Source organism: Chiloscyllium punctatum, unplaced genomic scaffold, assembly GCF_047496795.1.
Source record: "Chiloscyllium punctatum isolate Juve2018m unplaced genomic scaffold, sChiPun1.3 scaffold_460, whole genome shotgun sequence".
NCBI lineage: Eukaryota > Metazoa > Chordata > Chondrichthyes > Orectolobiformes > Hemiscylliidae > Chiloscyllium > Chiloscyllium punctatum.
Genome location: NW_027310194.1, coordinates 52181 through 72500, shown reverse-complemented (window position 1 = coordinate 72500; position 20320 = coordinate 52181). Strand labels below are relative to the sequence as shown.

Here is a 20320-nt window from a genome sequence, read left to right as displayed (position 1 = left end):
CTGCTGTGCTTTTCCAACAACTGCTGTTTTTTTTGTTCCCCAGAACGTTGACCCGGGTCAGTGAATTCACAGAGTCGAGAGTGTGGTGCTGGTCAGGCAGCATCCGAGGAGCAGGAGACTTGACGTTTCGGGCTGGAGAACCTCATCAGGAGGGCTCTGGTCCAAAACATCGATCCTCCTGCCCCGCTGTGCTTTTCCAGCACCACATTCTCAACTCTGATCTCCAGCACCTGCAGCCCTCACTGTCTCCTCAGTGAATTAACAGGCAGTAGGTCGGGGAGTGGTAATTAGTAATTGGTGTAGAGTATGGACACTAGCACATAGCAGTGGGGCTGAATGGCCTGTTTGACTGTGATTCGGTGTCAAGCTTCCACACTTTGCCCCTGTTGCTAGAATCGTCACAGATTTCCCTTTCAATGAGACAGGCTGGAGTCTTCCAGGTGAAATGTACTTGCACAGCCTGCACTGACTGAGCAGATGGAACTCACTTGGAAAGGGGTGTCCCTGGATAGGCTGCTGGCCTGACAGAGCGTGCTCAGGCCTTGGTGTGTGATCTGATTGGAGGAGAGGTCCAGCACCCTCAGGTTGGGCATGGTTACCAGGCAGGCCAGCAGCTCCCCCATGGTATCGTCACCCAGGCGATTGGCAGACAGGCACAGCTGGTGGGTGGGGGTCTGCAGTTTCAGGGCCCTCAGGATGGGACTCAGGTGCTCCTTGCTCAGCGACAGGCTGGACAGCTGGAAACAGGTCCCGCTCCCCTGGGTCTCACACACCCTTAACACCAGACCGTTAACAGCTAGAGAAAGAGAAACAGGAATATCCAGATCAGCAACAACTGGGAACCAGCTCAGAAACAATACCAACACAACCCCGTGACAAGGAGAACAGGGAAACCATCACAAAGAACCTCACAGCAATATTCAATCACATACACCAGACATGGAGCGGCTCAGGAAAGGAGACCAAAGGGGGGCTGGTTTGAAGATAGAGGGGGTGGGAAAGAGAGAGGGGGGGGGGGGAAGGGGTAAGAGGGAGAGGGAGGGATACACAGTGAGAGGGGGATGGGGTGGGAGGGAGAGGGAGGGATACAGAGAGAGAGGGGGATGGGGTGGGAGGGAGAGGGAAGGATACACAGAGAGAGGGGGATGGGGTGGGAGGGAGAGGGAGGGATACACAGAGAGAGGGGGACAGGGTGGGAGGGAGACAGAGGGATACACAGAGACAGGGGGACGGGATAGAAGGGATACACAGAGAGCGGGGGGATGGGGTAAGAGAGAACGGGAGGGATACACAGAGAGAGAGGGGGGAAGGGGTGGTGGGGGAGAGAGAGGGATACACAGAGCACTGGGCGCTCATCAGTAAATGAGAGCAGTCAGCCTTTTAAGATCTCTCCCCTTACCCAATGACAGACTGTCACAGGCCCTCTTGTATCGCTCAGAGAGTGGAGGCAGGTCCCAGGACACGACCTCAGCCAGAACCTGAGAGATAGAAATGGTAGCAAGGGTGAGATTTCCAATCCATGATCAGTTCCCACTCAGTGTCACACAATGCAGAGTGCTGTGAGGCAACAGGACCCGACAGGAGCAGTCAGTCAGCTTTCACCCAGACTAACCTCAGGACAGAGAGAGCTTGACTCTGTATCTAACCCCGTGCGGTCCCTGTCCTGGGGGTATGTGATGGGGGACAGTGTATAAGGAGCTTGACTCTGTATCTAACCCCGTGCTGTCCCTGTCCTGGGGGTATGTGATGGGGGGACAGTGTAGAGGGAGCTTGACTCTGTATCTAACCCCGTGCTGTCCCTGTCCTGGGGGTGTGTGATGGGGGGACAGTGTAGAGGGAGTTTGACTCTGTATCTAACCCCGTGCTGTCCCTGTCCTGGGAGTGTTTGATCGGGGGACAGTGTAGAGGGAGCTTGACTCTGTATCTAACCCCGTGCTGTCCCTGTCCTGGGAGTGTTTGATGGGGGACAGTGTATAAGGAGCTTTACTTTGGCAGGGGGATGGGATCCAGGCTTGTAGTCCAGAAAGTAAGCTAGCTGTGTGTCAGGATGCCCAAGAATGTAGGCAGGCTGTGGAGAAGGTAGCACTGACAGGGACTACTTGCGGACACAGAGATGGGCTCAAGTGTGTATACTTCAACGCAAGGAGTATCAGAAATAAGGTGGGTGAACTTAAGGCGTGGATCGGTACTTGGGACTACGATGTTGTGGCCATCACTGAAACAAGGCTAGAAGAGGGACAGGAATGGTTGTTGGAGGTTCCTGGTTACAGATGTTTCAGTAAGATTAGGGAGGGTGGTAAAAAAGGAGGGGGCGGGGATGGCGTTGCTAATTAGAAATGGTATAACGGCTGCAGAAAGGCTGTTCGAGGGGGATCTGCCTTTGGAGGTAGTATGGGCTGAAGTCAGAAATAGGGAAGGAGCAGTCACCTTGTTGGGTGTTTACTATAGGCCCCCCCAATAGCAGCAGAGATGTGGAGAAACAGATTGGGAAACCGATTTTGGAAAGGTGCAGAAGCCACAGGGTAGTAGTCATGGGCGATTTCAACTTCCCAAATATTGATTGGAAGCTCTTTAGATCAAGTAGATTGGATGGGGCGGTGTTTGTGCAGTGTGTCCAGGAAGCTTTTCTAACGCAGTATGTAGATTGTCTGACCAGAGGGGAGGCCATATTGGATTTGGTACTTGGTAACGAACCGGGACAAGTGATGGGCTTGTTAGTGAGTGAGCATTTTGGTGATGGTGACCACAATTCTGTGACTTTCACCTTGGTTATGGAGAGAGATAGTTGCGGCAACAGGGTAGGTTTTACAATTGGGGGAAGGGTAAATACGATGCTGCAAGACAGGATCTGAGGAGCATAAATTGGGAGCACAGGCTGTCAGGGAAGGATGTCGTGGAAATGTGGAACTTTCTCAAGGAGCAGATACGACGTGTCCTTGATATGTATGTACCTATCAGGCAGGAAAGAGATGGTCGTGTGAGGGAGCCTTGGTTGACGAGGGAAGTTGAATGTCTAGTAAAGAGGAAGAAGGAGGCTTACATAAGGTTGAGGAAACAGGGTTCAGACAGAGCAGTGGAGGGATACAGGATAGCCAGGAGGGAGCTGAAGAACAATGAGAAACATGAGAATGACGAGAACGAGGAGAGTATTGTTGAAGAGGAGAGTATGAAACGGACTGGTAAGCTAGAGTCCGTTTCATACTCTCCTCTTCAACAATACGGTCCATCTCATTTGTAAATACTGAAGAAAAGCACTCATTCAAGACCTCTCCTATCTCTTCCGACTCAATACACAGTCTCCCATTACTGTCCTTGATCGGACCTACCCTCGTTCTCGTCATTCTCATGTTTCTCACATACGCATAAAATGCCTTGGGGTTATCCTTGATCCTACCCGCCAAAGATTTTTCATGCCCTCTCTTAGCTCACCTAATCCCTTTCTTGTTAGGAAGGAAGATGTGTTGGGCATTTTGAAAAACTTGAGGATAGACGAGTTCCCTGGGCCTGATGGGATATATCCTAGGATTATGTGGGAAGCAAGAGAGGAAATTGCAGAGCCGTTGGCAATGATTTTTTCGTCTCACTGTCAATGGGGATGGTGCCAGGCGACTGGAGAGTGGCGAATGTTGTGCCCCTGTTCAAAAAAGGGAATAGGGATAACCCCGGGAATTACAGGCCACTTAGTCTTACTTCTGTGGTAGGCAAAGTAATGGAAAGGGTACTGAGGGATAGGATTTACGAGTATCTGGAGAGACACTGCTTGATTAGGGACAGCCAGCACGGATTTGTGAGGGGTAGGTCTTGCCTTACAAGTCTTACTGAATTCTTTGAGGAGGTGACCAAGCATGTGGATGAGGGTAGAGCAGTGGTTGTAGTGTACATGGATTTTAGTAAGGCATTTGATAAGGTTCCCCATGGTAGGCTTATGCGGAAAGTCAGGAGGCATGGGATAGTGGGAAATTTGGCCAGTTGGATAGAAAACTGGCTAACCGGTCGAAGTCAGAGAGTGGTGGTAGATGGTAAATATTCAGCATTGAGCCCAGTTACAAGTGGAGTTCCACAGGGATCAGTTGTGGGTCCTCTGCTGTTTGTAATTTTTATTAATGACTTGGAAGAGGGAGTCGAAGGGTGGGTCAGTCAATTTGCAGATGATACGAAGATTGGTGGAGTTGTGGATAGTGAGGAGGGCTGTTGTCGGCTGCAAAGGGTCTTAGATATGATGCAGAGCTGGGCTGAGGAGTGGCAGATGGAGTTCAACCCTGTCAAGTGTGAGGTTGTCCATTTTGGAAGGACAAATAAGAATGCGGAATACAGGGTTAATGGTAGGGTTCTTAGTAAGGTGGAGGAGCAGAGGGATCTTGGGGTCTATGTTCATAGATCTTTGAAAGTTGCCACTCAGGTGGATAGAGCTTGTAAGAAGGCCTATGGTGTATTTGCGTTCATTAGCAGAGGGATTGAATTCAAGAGTTGTGAAGTGATGTTGCAGCTGTACAGGACTTTGGTTAGGCCACATTTGGAGTACTGTGTGCAGTTCTGGTCACCTCATTTTAGGAAAGATGTGGAAGCTTTGGAGAGGGTGCAGAGGAGATTTACCAGGATGTTGCCTGGAATGGAGAATAGGTCGTACGAGGATAGGTTGAGAGTGCTAGGCCTTTTCTCGTTGGAACGGCGAAGGATGAGGGGTGACTTGATAGAGGTTTATAAGATGATCAGAGGAATAGATAGAGTAGACAGTCAGAGACTTTTTCCCCGGGTACGACAGAGTGTTACAAGGGGACATAAATTTAAGGTGAAGGGTGGAAGGTATAGGGGAGATGTCAGGGGTGGGTTCTTTACCCAGAGAGTGGTGGGGGCATGGAATGCGCTGCCTGTGGGAGTGGCAGAGTCAGAATCATTGGTGACCTTTAAGCGGCAATTGGATAGGTACATGGATGGGTGCTTAAGCTCGGACAAATGTTCGGCACAACATCGTGGGCTGAAGGGCCTGTTCTGTGCTGTATTGTTCTATGTTCTATGTACTCTGTATCTAACCCTGTCCTGGGAGTATTTGATAAGGGACATGGTGTAGAAGGAGCTTTACTCTGTATCTAATCCTGTGCTGTCCCTGTCCTGGGAGTGTTTGATGGGGACAGTGTAGAGGGAGCTTTACTCTGTATCTAAGCCCGTGTTGAGACCGGTCTTACCTCCTCATTGCTTTGTAGAACGTGGATGATGGGGTCCTGTGGAGCGAGGAGTGCCCCTTCCTTCTTCAGGGTGAGTCTGGGCCGCAGCCCACACATCTGGTAATGTCGCTGAGTGGCCTGTTCTGCCAACCAAGACACAGTCCGTACTTCAGTGTCACTGTAGGCCGAGGAAAGACAGGTTAAACTCACAACTGGAACTGTGCTGAGATTCAGTATTCTGCTTCGCGTGCTTCAATTAGACCATAAGACATAAGACATAGGAGTGGAAGGAAGGCCATTCGGCCCATCAAGTCCACTCCGCCATTCAATCATGGCTGATGCGCATTTCAGCTCCACTTGCCAGCGTTCTCCCCGTAGCCCTTAATTCCTCTAGACAACAAGAACCTATCAATCTCGGCCTTGAAGACATTTAGCGTCCCGGCTTCCACTGCACTCCGTGGCAATGAATTCCACAGGCCCACCACTCTCTGGCTGAAGAAATGTCTCCACATTTCTGTTCTGAATTTACCCCCTCTAATTCTCAGGCTGTGTCCACGGGTCCTAGTCTCCTCGCCTAACAGAAACAATTTTCTAGCATCCACCTTTTCAAAGCCATGTATTATTTTGTACGTCTCTATTAGATCTCCCCTTAATCTTCTAAACTCCAACGAATACAATCCCAGTATCCTCAGCCGTTCCTCATATGCTAGACCTGTCATTCCAGGGATCATCCGTGTGAATCTCCGCTGTACACGTTCCAGTGCCAGTATGTCCTTCCTGAGGTGTGGGGACCAAAACTGGACACAGTACTCCAAATGGGGCCTAACCAGAGCTTTATAAAGTCTTAGTAGTACATCTCTGCTTTTATATTCCAACCCTCTTGAGATAAGAGACAACATTGCATTCGCTTTCTTAATCACAGACTCAACCTGCATGTTTACCTTTAGAGAATCCTCAACTAGCACTCCCAGATCCCTTTGTGCTTTGGCTTTATTAAGTTTCTCACCATTTAGAAAGTAGGCCATTCCTATATTCTTTTTGCCAAAGTGCAAGACCTCGCACTTGCTCACGTTAAATTCCATCAGCCATTTCCTGGACCACTCTCCCAACCTGTCTAGATCCTTCTGTAGCCTCCCCACTTCCTCAGTACTACCTGCCTGTCCACCTAACTTCGTATCATCGGCAAACTTCGCTAGAATGCCCCCGGTTCCCTCATCCAAATCATTAATTCCACATTGATGAATTGATTGGCTATCCCACCAGCTACCATGGTGGCATTTGTCCCCAGAACATTAAACAAAACAACTGTGGATGCTGGAAATCTGCAACAAAATACAGAAACTGCTGGAGAACCTCAGCAGGTCTGGCAGTGTCCGTGGAGAGATAGCAAAGCTAATGTTTCTGGTCCAGTGACCTTTCTTCATGGGTTCTGGAGGAGGGTCACTGGATATTAACTCTGTTTTTCTTTCTCCACAGATGCTGCCAGACTTGCTGAGATTCTCCAGCAATTCTCCAGAAGGAGCCCACCTCAAGACAAGTAAGTGGGTAAATGGTATGGCATGCTCTCAAATGATTAACCTGAAGGCTGCAAGGTACCTGAGCCGAAGACGAGATACTATCACTCTTGGGGAATTGAAAGCAATAAGTGATTGTGAAAGTATCACTGATTATCCTCGAAAACCCCTCTGCTTCACCAAAGTCCTTCCAGGAAGGAATTCTGCCATCCTCACCTGGTCAGGCCTACACCGGACTCCAGAACGTGGGTGACTCACATATACCCTCTGAAATACATTCCTGACGAAGGGCTTGGGCTCAAACCATCAACTCTGCTGCTCCTCGGATGCTGCCTGACTGGCTGTGCTTTTCAAATCCTGTCCTGTGAAACAGGGCCCTCTGTTTAAGGACGGTCAGGGATGGCCCTTGTGTGTGTGATGGAAGAATGAAATAAGTCTGGGGAGAGCTGCCCACAGTTCAGGTCTCCATATCCAGAGCAGGGTTTACGAGAACGACAGCCGAACAGAGAGGGTGATCATTGTCGAGAAAGACTCAACAGGCTGGGATTCTGCATCAGTAAGGAGCTGAGGGATCACTGGGCAGGGGACTTTAGTATTTGAAAGGGGTTTCACAAAGGATTGACCAGTTCAAATGGACAGGAGCTCACCCTCTAAAACACAACTAGGGACAGGCAATGATTGGATTTCTTATTGTCACATGTACCGAGTTACAGTGAAAAGTATTGTTTTCTGTGCTAACCAGACAAATCATACCTCACATAAATACATCAGGGTAATGGAACAGAATACAGAATATAGTGTTACAGCTACAGAGAAGGTGCAGAGAAAGATCAACTCTAATATACGAGAGGTTTGTTCATAAGTCTGATAACAGTGAGGAAAAAAGCTGTTCTTAAGTCTATTGGTACATGTTCTCAAACGTTTGTATCTTCTGTCCTGTGGAAGGGGGGGGGCAAGAGAGTCTAACCGGGCTGGGAGGGGTCTGTGATGATGATGGCTGCTTTCTCGAGGCAGTGGGAAGTGTAGACGGAGTCGATGGATGGAAGGCTGGTTATCCTGACGGACTGGCCTGGGTTCACACCTCTCTGTAATCTCCTGGGCAGAGCAGTTGCTGTACCAAGCTGTGATCCATCCGGAGAGGTTGCTTTCTGTGGTGCATCGATATAAATTGGTAAGAGCCTTTGTGGACACTCCCAGTTTCCTTAGCCTCATGAGGAAGGCGAGGTAGTGGTGTGCTTTTTTGTTGTAGTGTCGGTGTGGATGGACCAGGACGGATCATTGGGGATCTTTACTCCCAGGAATAAAGGCTGGCCCAACCAACAACAATAACATTCCATGAGTTAACAAAATATTCTCCAGATTAATTCCCAGAATTGTCCTCTGCTTCCCAGAATTGGAAGTTTTCACCAGATTCATAGGTGCTGATCATTCAAGAGGCATCAGGTTATCAAACTCAGTTGGTCATTGGTATTTAGATTAGATTAGATTAGATTACTTACAGTGTGGAAACAGGCCCTTCGGCCCAAGTCCACACCAACCCACCGAAACGTATACTACCAAGACCCATATTCCTACGTTTTACCCCCTCACCTAACACTACGGGCAATTTAGCATGGCCAATCCACCCTAACCTGCACATTTTTGGATTGTGGGAGGAAACTGAAGCACCCGGAGGAAACCCACGCAGACACGGGGAGAATGTGCAAATCCACACAGTCAGTCGACTGAGGTGGGAATTGAACCCGGGTCTGAGAGGCAGCAGTGCTAACCACTGTGCCACCGTGCCGCCCACCGACGGCACCCTCCAGCTCCCTTCCCCCTCACTATCCAGCCTCAAACGTACCTGTGTGCTATTGGAATCAGGAAGACATGATCTTGAACTCTGACCCTTACTCTGATCGATGGAGGAGCTGCTGGGGCAACAGGCACAAACTGATGAGGTGAAACCTGGACAGAGAGAGAGAGAGAGAGAGAGCAGGATCGATAGATTACTGAGCACTCAACACCGAGACATGGGGGCAGGGGTCTGTCACCATGTGACCCAGGGGGAACACCCTATAGGACCGCAGTCTGACCCAGGGGGAACACCCGATGGGACCGCAGTCTGACCCAGGGGGGAACACCCTATAGGACCGCAGTCTGACCCAGGGGGGACACCCTATAGGGCTGCAGTCTGACCCAGGGGGAACACCCTATAGGACCGCAGTCTGACCCAGGGGGAACACCCTATGGGACCGCAGTCTGACCCAGGGGGGAACACCCTATGGGACCGCAGTCTGACCCAGGGGGGAACACCCTATAGGACCGCAGTCTGACCCAGGGGGGACACCCTATAGGGCTGCAGTCTGACCCAGGGGGAACACCCTATAGGGCCACAGACTGACCCAGGGGGGAACACCCTATAGGACCCCAGTCTGACCCAGGGGGGACACCCTATAGGGCTGCAGTCTGACCCAGGGGGGACACCCTATAGGGCCACAGCCTGACCCAGGGGGGAACACCCTATAGGACCGCAGTCTGACCCAGGGGGGACACCCTATAGGGCTGCAGTCTGACCCAGGGGGGACACCCTATAGGGCCACAGCCTGACCTGGGGGAGCACCCTATAGGGCCGCAGCCTGACCCGGGGGGAGCACCCTATAGGACCGCAGTCTGACCCAGGGGGAGCACCCTATAGGACCGCAGCCTGACCCAGGGGGGACACCCTATAGGACCGCAGTCTGACCCAGGGGGGACACCCTATAGGGCCGCAGTCTGACCCGGGGGGAGCACCCAATAGGGCCGCAGCCTGACCCAGGGGGAGCACCCTATAGGGCCGCAGTCTGACCCGGGGGGAGCACCCTATAGGACCGCAGTCTGACCCAGGGGGAGCACCCTATAGGACCGCAGCCTGACCCAGGGGGGACACCGTATAGGACCGCAGTCTGACCCAGGGGGGACACCCTTTAGGGCCACAGTCTGACCCAGGGGGAGCACCCTATAGGGCCGCAGTCTGACCCGGGGGGAGCACCCTATAGGGCCGCAGCCTGACCCAGGGGGGACACCCTATAGGACCGCAGTCTGACCCGGGGGGACACCCTATAGGGCCGCAGTCTGACCCGGGGGGAGCACCCTATAGGACCGCAGTCTGACCCAGGGGGAGCACCCTATAGGACCGCAGCCTGACCCAGGGGGGACACCCTATAGGACCGCAGTCTGACCCAGGGGGAGCACCCTATAGGGCCGCAGTCTGACCCGGGGGGAGCACCCTATAGGGCCGCAGCCTGACCCGGGGGGGACACCCTATAGGACCGCAGTCTGACACAGGGGGGAGCACCCTATAGGGCCGCAGTCTGACCCGGGGGGAGCACCCTATAGGGCCGCAGCCTGACCCAGGGGGGACACCCTATAGGACCGCAGTCTGACACAGGGGGGAGCACCCTATAGGGCCGCAGCCTGACCCAGGGGGGACACCCTATAGGGCCACAGCCTGACCCAGGGGGGACACCCTATAGGGCCACAGTCTGACACAGGGGGGACACCCTATAGGGCCACAGTCTGACCCGGGGGGGGACACCCTATAGGGCCACAGTCTGACCCAGGGGGTACACCCTATAGGGCCGCAGTCTGACCTGGGGGGAGCACCCTATAGGGCCACAGTCTGACCCGGGGGGGACACCCTATAGGGCCACAGTCTGACCCGGGGGGGGGGGGACACCCTATAGGGCCACAGTCTGACCCGGGGGGAACACCCTATAGGACCGCAGTCTGACCTGGGGGGAGCACCCTATAGGACCGCAGTCTGACCCAGGGGGGAACACCCTATAGGGCCACAGCCTGACCCCGGGGGGACACTCTATAGGCCACAGTCTGACCCAGGGGGGACACCCTATAGGGCCGCAGTCTGACCCAGGGGGAGCACCCTATAGGACCGCAGCCTGACCCAGGGGGGACACCGTATAGGACCGCAGTCTGACCCAGGGGGGACACCCTATAGGGCCACAGTCTGACCCAGGGGGAGCACCCTATAGGGCCGCAGTCTGACCCGGGGGGAGCACCCTATAGGGCCGCAGCCTGACCCAGGGGGGACACCCTATAGGACCGCAGTCTGACCCAGGGGGGACACCCTATAGGGCCGCAGTCTGACCCGGGGGGAGCACCCTATAGGACCGCAGTCTGACCCAGGGGGAGCACCCTATAGGACCGCAGCCTGACCCAGGGGGGACACCCTATAGGACCGCAGTCTGACCCGGGGGGAGCACCCTATAGGGCCGCAGTCTGACCCGGGGGGAGCACCCTATAGGGCCGCAGCCTGACCCAGGGGGGACACCCTATAGGACCGCAGTCTGACACAGGGGGGAGCACCCTATAGGGCCGCAGCCTGACCCAGGGGGGACACCCTATAGGGCCACAGCCTGACCCAGGGGGGACACCCTATAGGGCCACAGCCTGACCCAGGGGGGACACCCTATAGGGCCACAGTCTGACACAGGGGGGACACCCTATAGGGCCACAGTCTGACCCAGGGGGGGACACCCTATAGGGCCGCAGTCTGACCCAGGGGGTACACCCTATAGGGCCGCAGTCTGACCTGGGGGGAGCACCCTATAGGGCCACAGTCTGACCCAGGGGGGGACACCCTATAGGGCCACAGTCTGACCCGGGGGGGGGAACACCCTATAGGGCCACAGTCTGACCCGGGGGGAGCACCCTATAGGACCGCAGTCTGACCTGGGGGGAGCACCCTATAGGACCGCAGTCTGACCCAGGGGGGAACACCCTATAGGGCCGCAGCCTGACCCCGGGGGGACACCCTATAGGGCCACAGTCTGACCCAGGGGGGACACCCTATAGGGCCGCAGTCTGACCCAGGGGGGACACCCTATAGGACAGCAGTCTGACCCAGGGGGACACCCTATAGGGCTGCAGTCTGACCCCAGGGGGACACCCTATAGGGCTGCAGTCTGACCCAGGGGGGACACCCTATAGGACCGCAGTCTGACCCGGGTGGGACACCCTATAGGGCAGCAGTCTGACCCCGGGGGGAACACCCTATAGGGCCACAGCCTGACACAGGGGGGACACCCTATAGGGCTGCAGTCTGACCCGGGGGGAACACCCTATAGGGCTGCAGTCTGACCCAGGGGGGACACCCTATAGGGCCACAGTCTGACCCAGGGGGGACACCCTATAGGGCTGCAGTCTGACCTAGGGGGGACACCCTATAGGGCCACAGTCTGACCCAGGGGGGACACCCTATAGGGCCACAGCCTGACCCAGGGGGGACACCCTATAGGGCCGGCAGCCTGACCCGGGGGGACACCCTATAGGGCTGCAGTCTGACCTAGGGGGGACACTCTATAGGGCCACAGTCTGACCCAGGGGGGACACTCTATAGGGCCACAGCCTGACCCCGGGGGGACACTCTATAGGGCTGCAGTCTGACCCCAGGGGGACACCCTATAGGGCCACAGCCTGACCCAGGGGGGACACCCTATAGGGCTGCAGTCTGACCCCGGGGGGACACCCTATAGGGCCACAGCCTGACCTGGGGGGGACACCCTATAGGGCCACAGCCTGACCCTACAGGACTGATGGGTCCCTCTGTCTGATGGCTGGTTAGTGTGTGAGGGTGAACACGGAGAGTCCCGGCCATTACCAGTGAGCTGGGGGCTGCTGTGGGCTCGCTGGTTGTACAGGTGACCTGGGAGGTATCCCTCTCAATGTTGCTGCTGCTGTTCCCTGTCCTCCTGAGCCCGGCCCTGTCCACTATCTGGGTCATGCGCAGTTGCTTTGATCGTTTCTTCTGTAGAGTGGCCCTTTCGCGGCACGCAGGCAGCTGTGAGCTCCGACAGAGATCTCCTTCAGTGCTGAGACCGGGCTCCTCTTGCTCAGGGACACTGCCTGCCTGGCTCTGTTCCCGACGCCTCTTCTTGGCTCGGCTACTGCCCAGATCATCGTCCAGCCAGCTGTCCTCCACGTATTCACTATCCGGGATCAACGCTGACTTCCTGCTAGTGGCTGCTGGATGAACGGGCGGTGCTGCTAAAGTTTGGGATAAAATCCTGGACTTTGCACTCCCTAAATTCCGGATAACCTGCAGGTAAGTGGACGCTCCGACACTGGGAGCATCGAAATCACATTCCCGCCCCGTCCTGGGCAAATGCCACTCACTCGCCTCCTCCTGACTCGAACCAGGGTTGTTGAGCAGAGCTGGTGTCCAGCCACTGGTGGGTTTGGTCCTTCCTGGGCCAGTGGAAGCCCTCTGACCCATGGCCCTGTGCCGTTTCTTCACTGGTTGGCATCGCTCCACTGGAACGTCCTCATCAGAAGAGCCCTCCTCCCCGAGAGCAGACCAATCCAGCCGGCTGCGAGTGGTCATCTGGGTAGCGGACCCTGGGGGTTTCCCAGGGCCATCAGATGTACCATTGGCGCTGTGTAATCGAGCACGCAGCAGACTGCTCTGGGTCACGGAAGCTGTGTTCGAATCCAGCCTGCTGCGGCATTGACCCCCCGTGTCCTTGTGCCGAAAGCCTCTCTCTTGTTCCTCAGGAGGAGTGGACGCAGAGGCAGTAACACACCCTCTGATCGTCTCCTGTGGCTGTGAACTTTCAGAGTCAAATAGTTCACTCTCTTGAAGGACTTGAACAGGCTGCGAATCTGTCAAGAGGAAATAAATATAATAACGATATTTCACTAAAAGGTACAAAGGAAAGCAAATTCTAACGATTGTAAAACCAATTGTTAGTAGAGAAAATTAGAACATTCTTTACTCTTTCAAACTGTGAGTAAAGTTCTCTCTTCACTATTCCCAGAGTAGGGGGAAAGTAAAACTACCTCTACTCTCTCAAATGGAAAGTAAAGCTCTTACACTGAGCCCAAACTCTCCCAGGACACTGCACAGTGACGGACAGAATAAAGCTACCTCTACTCTTTTAAACTGATAGTAAAGCTCCCTCTGCACTGGCCAGCACCAAGTGTTCCCAGGACAGCGACAGTGTGGGGTTTGATACAAAGGACAGCACTTTCTGCACTTATAAACTGAACATACAGCTCCCTCTACACTGTCCCCTACCAAACACTCCCAGGACAGGAACAGTACGGGGTTAGATACAGAGTAAAGCTCCCTCTACACTGTCCCCTACCAAACACTCCCAGGACAGGGACAGTACGGGGTTAGATAGAGTAAAGCTCTCTCTACACTGTCCCCATCAAACCCTCCCACTTCAGGGACAGTACAGCATTAGATACAGAGTAAAGCCCCCTCTACACTGTCCCCATCAAACTCTCCCAGGACAGGGACAGCACGGGGTTAGATACAGAGTAAAGCTCCCTCTACAATGGTCCCCCCATCAAACCCTCCCAGGACAGGGACAGCACAGGGTTACATACAGAGTAAAGCTCCCTCTACACTGTCCCCCACCAAACCCACCCAGGACAGGGACCGCATGGGTTTAGATACAGAGTAAAGCTCCCTCTACACTGTCCCCCATCAAACACTCCCAGGGACAGGGACAGACAGGGTTAGATACAGAGTAAAGCTCCCTCTACACTGTCCCCACTGAGTGTATACAGAGCGTGTTTCGACTTGTGGGAAGGAGCCAAATTCGAGGCGATCCATCCATAAATTGCCGTCAGGAAATCCAACTGGGAGCTCAGAAGAAAGGTCTTCGCCAGACAGAGCGAGAATGTGGGCAAGATGACCAGTCCGTGTGTGTTTCACTGTGAATTGAGTAGAGGCAGATTAAGGTGCAGTGTGAGATAAGCACACACAGACCATCCTGGGCTGGATCCTGAGCTGCCCGGAGGGAATGGTCTTCCTCACATTGTAATTGCAGGCTCCTTTCACCAGCAATGTGCTGGGATTTCTGGCTCACCTCTGGCAGAGCTGCTCACCAGCAGTTTCTCGATGTGTTTACACTGCTGCTTGGTGTCCTGGTCAAGGTGTGTGCCGTACGTCTGCCTCCACTCGTGTAGGCTGTCCAGGGGGGTGTGCCCCTGAGGGTAAAGCAGGACAACATTCGGTGAGAGACAGTCACACCCACTGAGAGCAGCTGAACATCAAGCACGATATAGAGGAACAGCATTTGATTGGGATCAGAGCCAAAAAGGCTGGTGCTGGAAAAGCACAGCAGGTCAGGCAGCATCTGAGGAGCAGGAGGGTCTATGTTTCAGGTAAAAGCCCTTCCTCAGAATGACAACACAGTCGAAACGTCGACTCTCCTGCTCCTCAGATGCTGCCTGACCTGCTGTGCTTTTCCAGGAGCAATCATTATGACTCAGATCACCAGCATATGCTGTCATTTTCACCTGTTTGATCAGGATCAGTCTGTTGTATTCCTTAATATCCACATCATCTTTAACCTGCAATCTGGAAGAATTATCAGAAAAAACTCCCGAGAATCAGTGCATGAAGCAAATCACAAAATGATAAACCAGGGGCCATCCACACACCAGCTCCCAGCATCACAGTCCCCCTGTCCCCACACACCAGCCCCCAGCATCACAGTCCCCCTGTCCCCACACACCAGCTCCCAGCATCACAGTCCCCCTGTTCCCCACACACCAGCTCCCAGCATCACAGTCCCCCTGTTCCCCACACACCAGCCCCCAGCATCACAGTCCCCCTGTTCCCCACACACCAGCCCCCAGCATCGCTGTCCCACTGTCCCCCACATACCAGCCCCTAACATCGCTGTCCCCCTGTCCCCCACACACCAGCCCCCAGCGTCGCAGTCCCCCTGTTCCCCACACACCAGCCCCCAGCATCGCTGTCCCCCCGTCCCCCACACACCAGCCCCCAGCGTCGCAGTCCCCCTGTCCCCCACACACCAGCCCCCAGTTCCCCACACACCAGCCCCCAGCATCGCTGTCCCCGTATCCTCACACACCAGCTCCCAGCATCGCTGTCCCCACACACCAGCTCCCAGCATCGCTGTCCCCACACACCAGCCCCCAGCATCGCTGTCCCCCTGTCCCCACACACCAGCTCCCAGCATCGCTGTCCCCCTGTCCCCACACACCAGCCCCCAGCATCGCTGTCCCCACACACCAGCCCCCAGCATCGCTGTCCCCACACACCAGCTCCCAGCATCGCTGTCCCCACACACCAGCCCCCAGCATCGCTGTCCCCACACACCAGCCCCCAGCATCGCTGTGCCACTGTCCCCACACACCAGCCCCCAGCATCGCTGTCCCCCTGTCCCCACACACCAGCTCCCAGCATCGCTGTCCCCTGTCCCCCACACACCAGCCCCCAGCATCGCTGTCCCCCTGTCCCCACACACCAGCCCCCAGCATCACAGTCCCCCAGTCCCCACACACCAGCCCCCAGCATCGCTGTCCCACTGTCCCCACACACCAGCTCCCAGCATCACAGTCCCCCAGTCCCCACACACCAGCCCCCACACACCAGCCCCCAGCATCACAGTCCCCCTGTCCCCCACACACCAGCTCCCAGCATCGCTGTCCCACTGTCCCCACACACCAGCTCCCAGCATCACAGTCCCCCTGTCCCCCACACACCAGCCCCCAGCATCACAGTCCCCCTGTCCCCCACACACCAGCCCCCAGCATCGCTGTCCCCCTCTCCCCCACACACCAGCCCCCAGCATCGCTGTCCCCACACACCAGCTCCCAGCATCGCTGTCTCCGGGCCCACACACCAGCTCCCAGCATCGCTGTCTCCGGGCCCACACACCAGCCCCCAGCATCGCTGTCCCCCTGTCCCCACACACCAGCTCCCAGCATCGCTGTCCCCCTGTCCCCACACACCAGCTCCCAGCATCGCTGTGCCACTGTCCCCACACACCAGCTCCCAGCATCGCTGTCCCACTGTCCCCACACACCAGCCCCCAGCATCGCTGTCCCCCTGTCCCCACACACCAGCCCCCAGCATCACAGTCCCCCAGTCCCCACACACCAGCCCCCAGCATCACAGTCCCCCAGTCCCCACACACCAGCCCCCAGCATCGCTGTCCCCCTGTCCCCACACACCAGCCCCCAGCATCGCTGTCCCACTGTCCCCACACACCAGCCCCCAGCATCGCTGTCCCCCTGTCCCCACACACCAGCCCCCAGCATCACAGTCCCCCAGTCCCCACACACCAGCCCCCAGCATCACAGTCCCCCAGTCCCCACACACCAGCCCCCAGCATCGCTGTCCCACTGTCCCCACACACCAGCTCCCAGCATCACAGTCCCCCAGTCCCCACACACCAGCCCCCAGCATCACAGTCCCCCTGTCCCCCACACACCAGCTCCCAGCACCGCTGTCCCCCTCTCCCCCACACACCAGCTCCCAGCATCGCAGCACCGGGCCCACACACCAGCCCCCAGCATCACAGTCCCCCTGTCCCCCACACACCAGCCCCCAGCATCACTGTCCCCCTCTCCCCCACACACCAGCCCCCAGCATCGCTGTCCCCCTCTCCCCCACACACCAGCCCCCAGCATCGCTGTCCCCCAGTCCCCACACACCAGCCCCCAGCATCACAGTCCCCCTGTCCCTCACACACCAGCTCCCAGCACCGCTGTCCCCCTCTCCCCCACACACCAGCTCCCAGCATCGCTGTCCCCCTGTCCCACACACCAGCCCCCATCATCGCTGTCCCCCTGTCCCACACACCAGCCCCCAGCATCGCTGTCCCCCTGTCCCACACACCAGCCCCCAGCATCACAGTCCCACAGTCCCCCTGTCCCCACACACCAGCCCCCAGCATCGCTGTCCCCCTGTCCCCACACACCAGCCCCCAGCATCGCTGTCCCCCTGTCCCCACACACCAGCCCCCAGCATTGCTGTCCCACTGTCCCCACACACCAGCCCCCAGCATCGCTGTCCCCCTGTCCCCACACACCAGCTCCCAGCATCGCTGTCCCCCCTCTCCCCCACACACCAGCCCCCAGCATCACAGTCCCCCTGTCCCCACACACCAGCCCCCAGCATCGCTGTCCCCCTGTCCCCACACACCAGCTCCCAGCATCGCTGTCCCCCCTCTCCCCCACACACCAGCCCCCAGCATCGCTGTCCCCCTGTCCCCACACACCAGCCCCCAGCATCGCTGTCCCCCTGTCCCCACACACCAGCCCCCAGCATCGCTGTCCCACTGTCCCCACACACCAGCCCCCAGCATCACAGTCCCCCTGTCCCCACACACCAGCCCCCAGCATCGCTGTCCCTCTGTCCCCCTAACACCAGCCCCCAGCATCGCTGTCCCCCTGTCCCCTCACACCAGCCCCCAGCATCGCTGTCCCCCTGTCCCCACACACCAGCTCCCAGCATCGCTGTACCCCTGTCCCCACACACCAGCCCCCAGCATCGCTGTCCCCCTGTCCCCACACACCAGCCCCTAGCATCGCTGTCCCCCTGTCCCCACACACCAGCCCCCAGCATCGCTGTCCCCCTGTCTCCACACACCAGCCCCCAGCATCGCTGTCCCCCTGTCCCCCACACACCAGCCCCCAGCATCGCTGTCCCCCCAGTCCCCACACACCAGCCCCCAGCATCACTGTCCCCCTGTCCCCACACACCAGCCCCCAGCATCGCTGTCCCCCTGTCCCCACACACCAGCCCCCAGCATCGCTGTCCCACTGTCCCCACACACCAGCTCCCAGCATCGCTGTCCCACTGTCCCCACACACCAACCCCCAGCATCGCTGTCCCCCTGTCCCCACACACCAGCCCCCAGCATCGCTGTCCCACTGTCCCCACACACCAGCCCCCAGCATCGCTGTCCCACATCCCCACACACCAGCCCCCAGCATCGCTGTCCCCCTGTCCCCACACACCAGCTCCCAGCATCGCTGTCCCCCTGTCCCCACACACCAGCTCCCAGCATCGCTGTCCCACTGTCCCCACACACCAGCCCCCAGCATCGCTGTCCCCCTGTCCCCACACACCAGCCCCCAGCATCGCTGTCCCCCTGTCCCCACACACCAGCCCCCAGCATCGCTGTCCCACTGTCCCCACACACCAGCTCCCAGCATCGCTGTCCCCCTGTCCCCACACACCAGCTCCCAGCATCGCTGTACCACTGTCCCCACACACCAGCCCCCAGCATCGCTGTCCCCACACACCAGCTCCCAGCATCGCTGTCCCCCCTGTCCCCACACACCAGCCCCCAGCATCACAGTCCCCCTGTCCCCACACACCAGCCCCCAGCATCACAGTCCCCCTGTCCCCACACACCAGCTCCCAGCATCGCTGTCCCCCTGTCCCCCACACACCAGCTCCCAGCATCGCTGTCCCCCCTGTCCCCACACACCAGCCCCCAGCATCACAGTCCCCCTGTCCCCCACACACCAGCCCCTAGCATCGCTGTCCCCCTGTCCCCCACACACCAGCTCCCAGCATCGCTGTCCCCCCTGTCCCCCACACACCAGCTCCCAGCATCGCTGTCCCCCCTGTCCCCACACACCAGCCCCTAGCATCACTGTCCCCCCTGTCCCCTCACACCAGCCCCTTGGTCTCCCACCTGATCCAGGTCCCTACCTTGGCGTTCCGCATCGTCACTGATGCTCCCTTTCGAATGAGCAGTTCAGCCACATGGAAGTTTCCGCACGTGATAGCATCGTGAAGGGGCGTGATCCCCTCACAGTACGGCCCTCCGGGATCATTCACATTCACCGGGTGATCCAACAGGAAGCGGACAATCTCTGGGGGAAATAATGTCTGTGGTTTAATCGCTGAGAGAGCTGGCTCAGTGCCCAGCTGTGATTCCTATCCCCAATGGGGTGTAGGGGCTGCTCAGATCATGGTCAGAGCCTTGGAGCAATGGGCTGGATTCACAGCTCCTCATTATATTGAAACCTCATAACTGGGCACAGCAGCTCAGCCTGATGGGCAGTGAGGTGGGGCAGGGGAGTGAGGGGGGCACTGAGGGAGGGAGCGATGATAAGCATCACACCAGCTACTGGACGGTCTCCCTTGTTCACTATCATGGGCCAGGGTGAAGCATTCCAAGCAGCTCAAATGACCCCTCAACAAAAACACGTCGCAGCATCATGCACAGATGACAGATCCCCGGGACATAGGCCATTCGGCCCCTCCAGCCTGCTCTGCCTTTCCCTAAGGTTGTGGTTGATCTGATTGTGTTTTGAATCCAACCGTCCCATCTACACTCCCTCCCAGCCCCACTAACCTGTGATTCTCTGACCAAAACAACACGCTAGCCACCTCCGCCTTTAAAATATTCAACAAGCCCCATCTCCCCCGGCTTCTGGGGCAGGGAGTCAGAAAGGCCGTCAGTCCTTACAAAGAGAACGATTTCCTATCTGCCCTGAAAAGGCAGCCCCTGGTTCTAAAACACCTAAGACCATAAGACCATAAGACATAGGAGTGGAAGTAAGGCCATTCGGCCCATCGAGTCCACTCCGCCATTCAATCATGGCTGATGCGCATTTCAGCTCCACTTGCCAGCGTTCTCCCCGTAGCCCTTAATTCCTCTAGACAACAAGAACCTATCAATCTCGGCCTTGAAGACATTTAGCGTCCCGGCTTCCACTGCACTCCGTGGCAATGAATTCCACAGGCCCACCACTCTCTGGCTGAAGAAATGTCTCCGCATTTCCGTTCTGAAATGACCCCCTCTAATTCTAAGGCTGTGTCCACGGGTCCTAGTCTCCTCGCCTAACAGAAACAATTTTCTAGCATCCACCTTTTCAAAG

At 56.6% G+C, this 20320-nt stretch overlaps 1 protein-coding gene across 1 annotated transcript in view; it reads right to left on the bottom strand.

Annotated features, from left to right (window-relative positions):
* Positions 1-20320, bottom strand: part of tonsl (tonsoku-like, DNA repair protein) — a gene marked incomplete at its 5' end in the record, with an annotated part of 79820 nt that overhangs the window by 18753 nt on the left and 40747 nt on the right. The window contains 7 exons of the mRNA XM_072567524.1: positions 489-796; positions 1400-1478; positions 5184-5340; positions 8520-8623; positions 12315-13315; positions 14533-14653; positions 19146-19309. Coding sequence (XP_072423625.1) covers positions 489-796; positions 1400-1478; positions 5184-5340; positions 8520-8623; positions 12315-13315; positions 14533-14653; positions 19146-19309 — 1934 coding nt within the window. The remainder of the gene's footprint in view (positions 1-488; positions 797-1399; positions 1479-5183; positions 5341-8519; positions 8624-12314; positions 13316-14532; positions 14654-19145; positions 19310-20320) is intronic.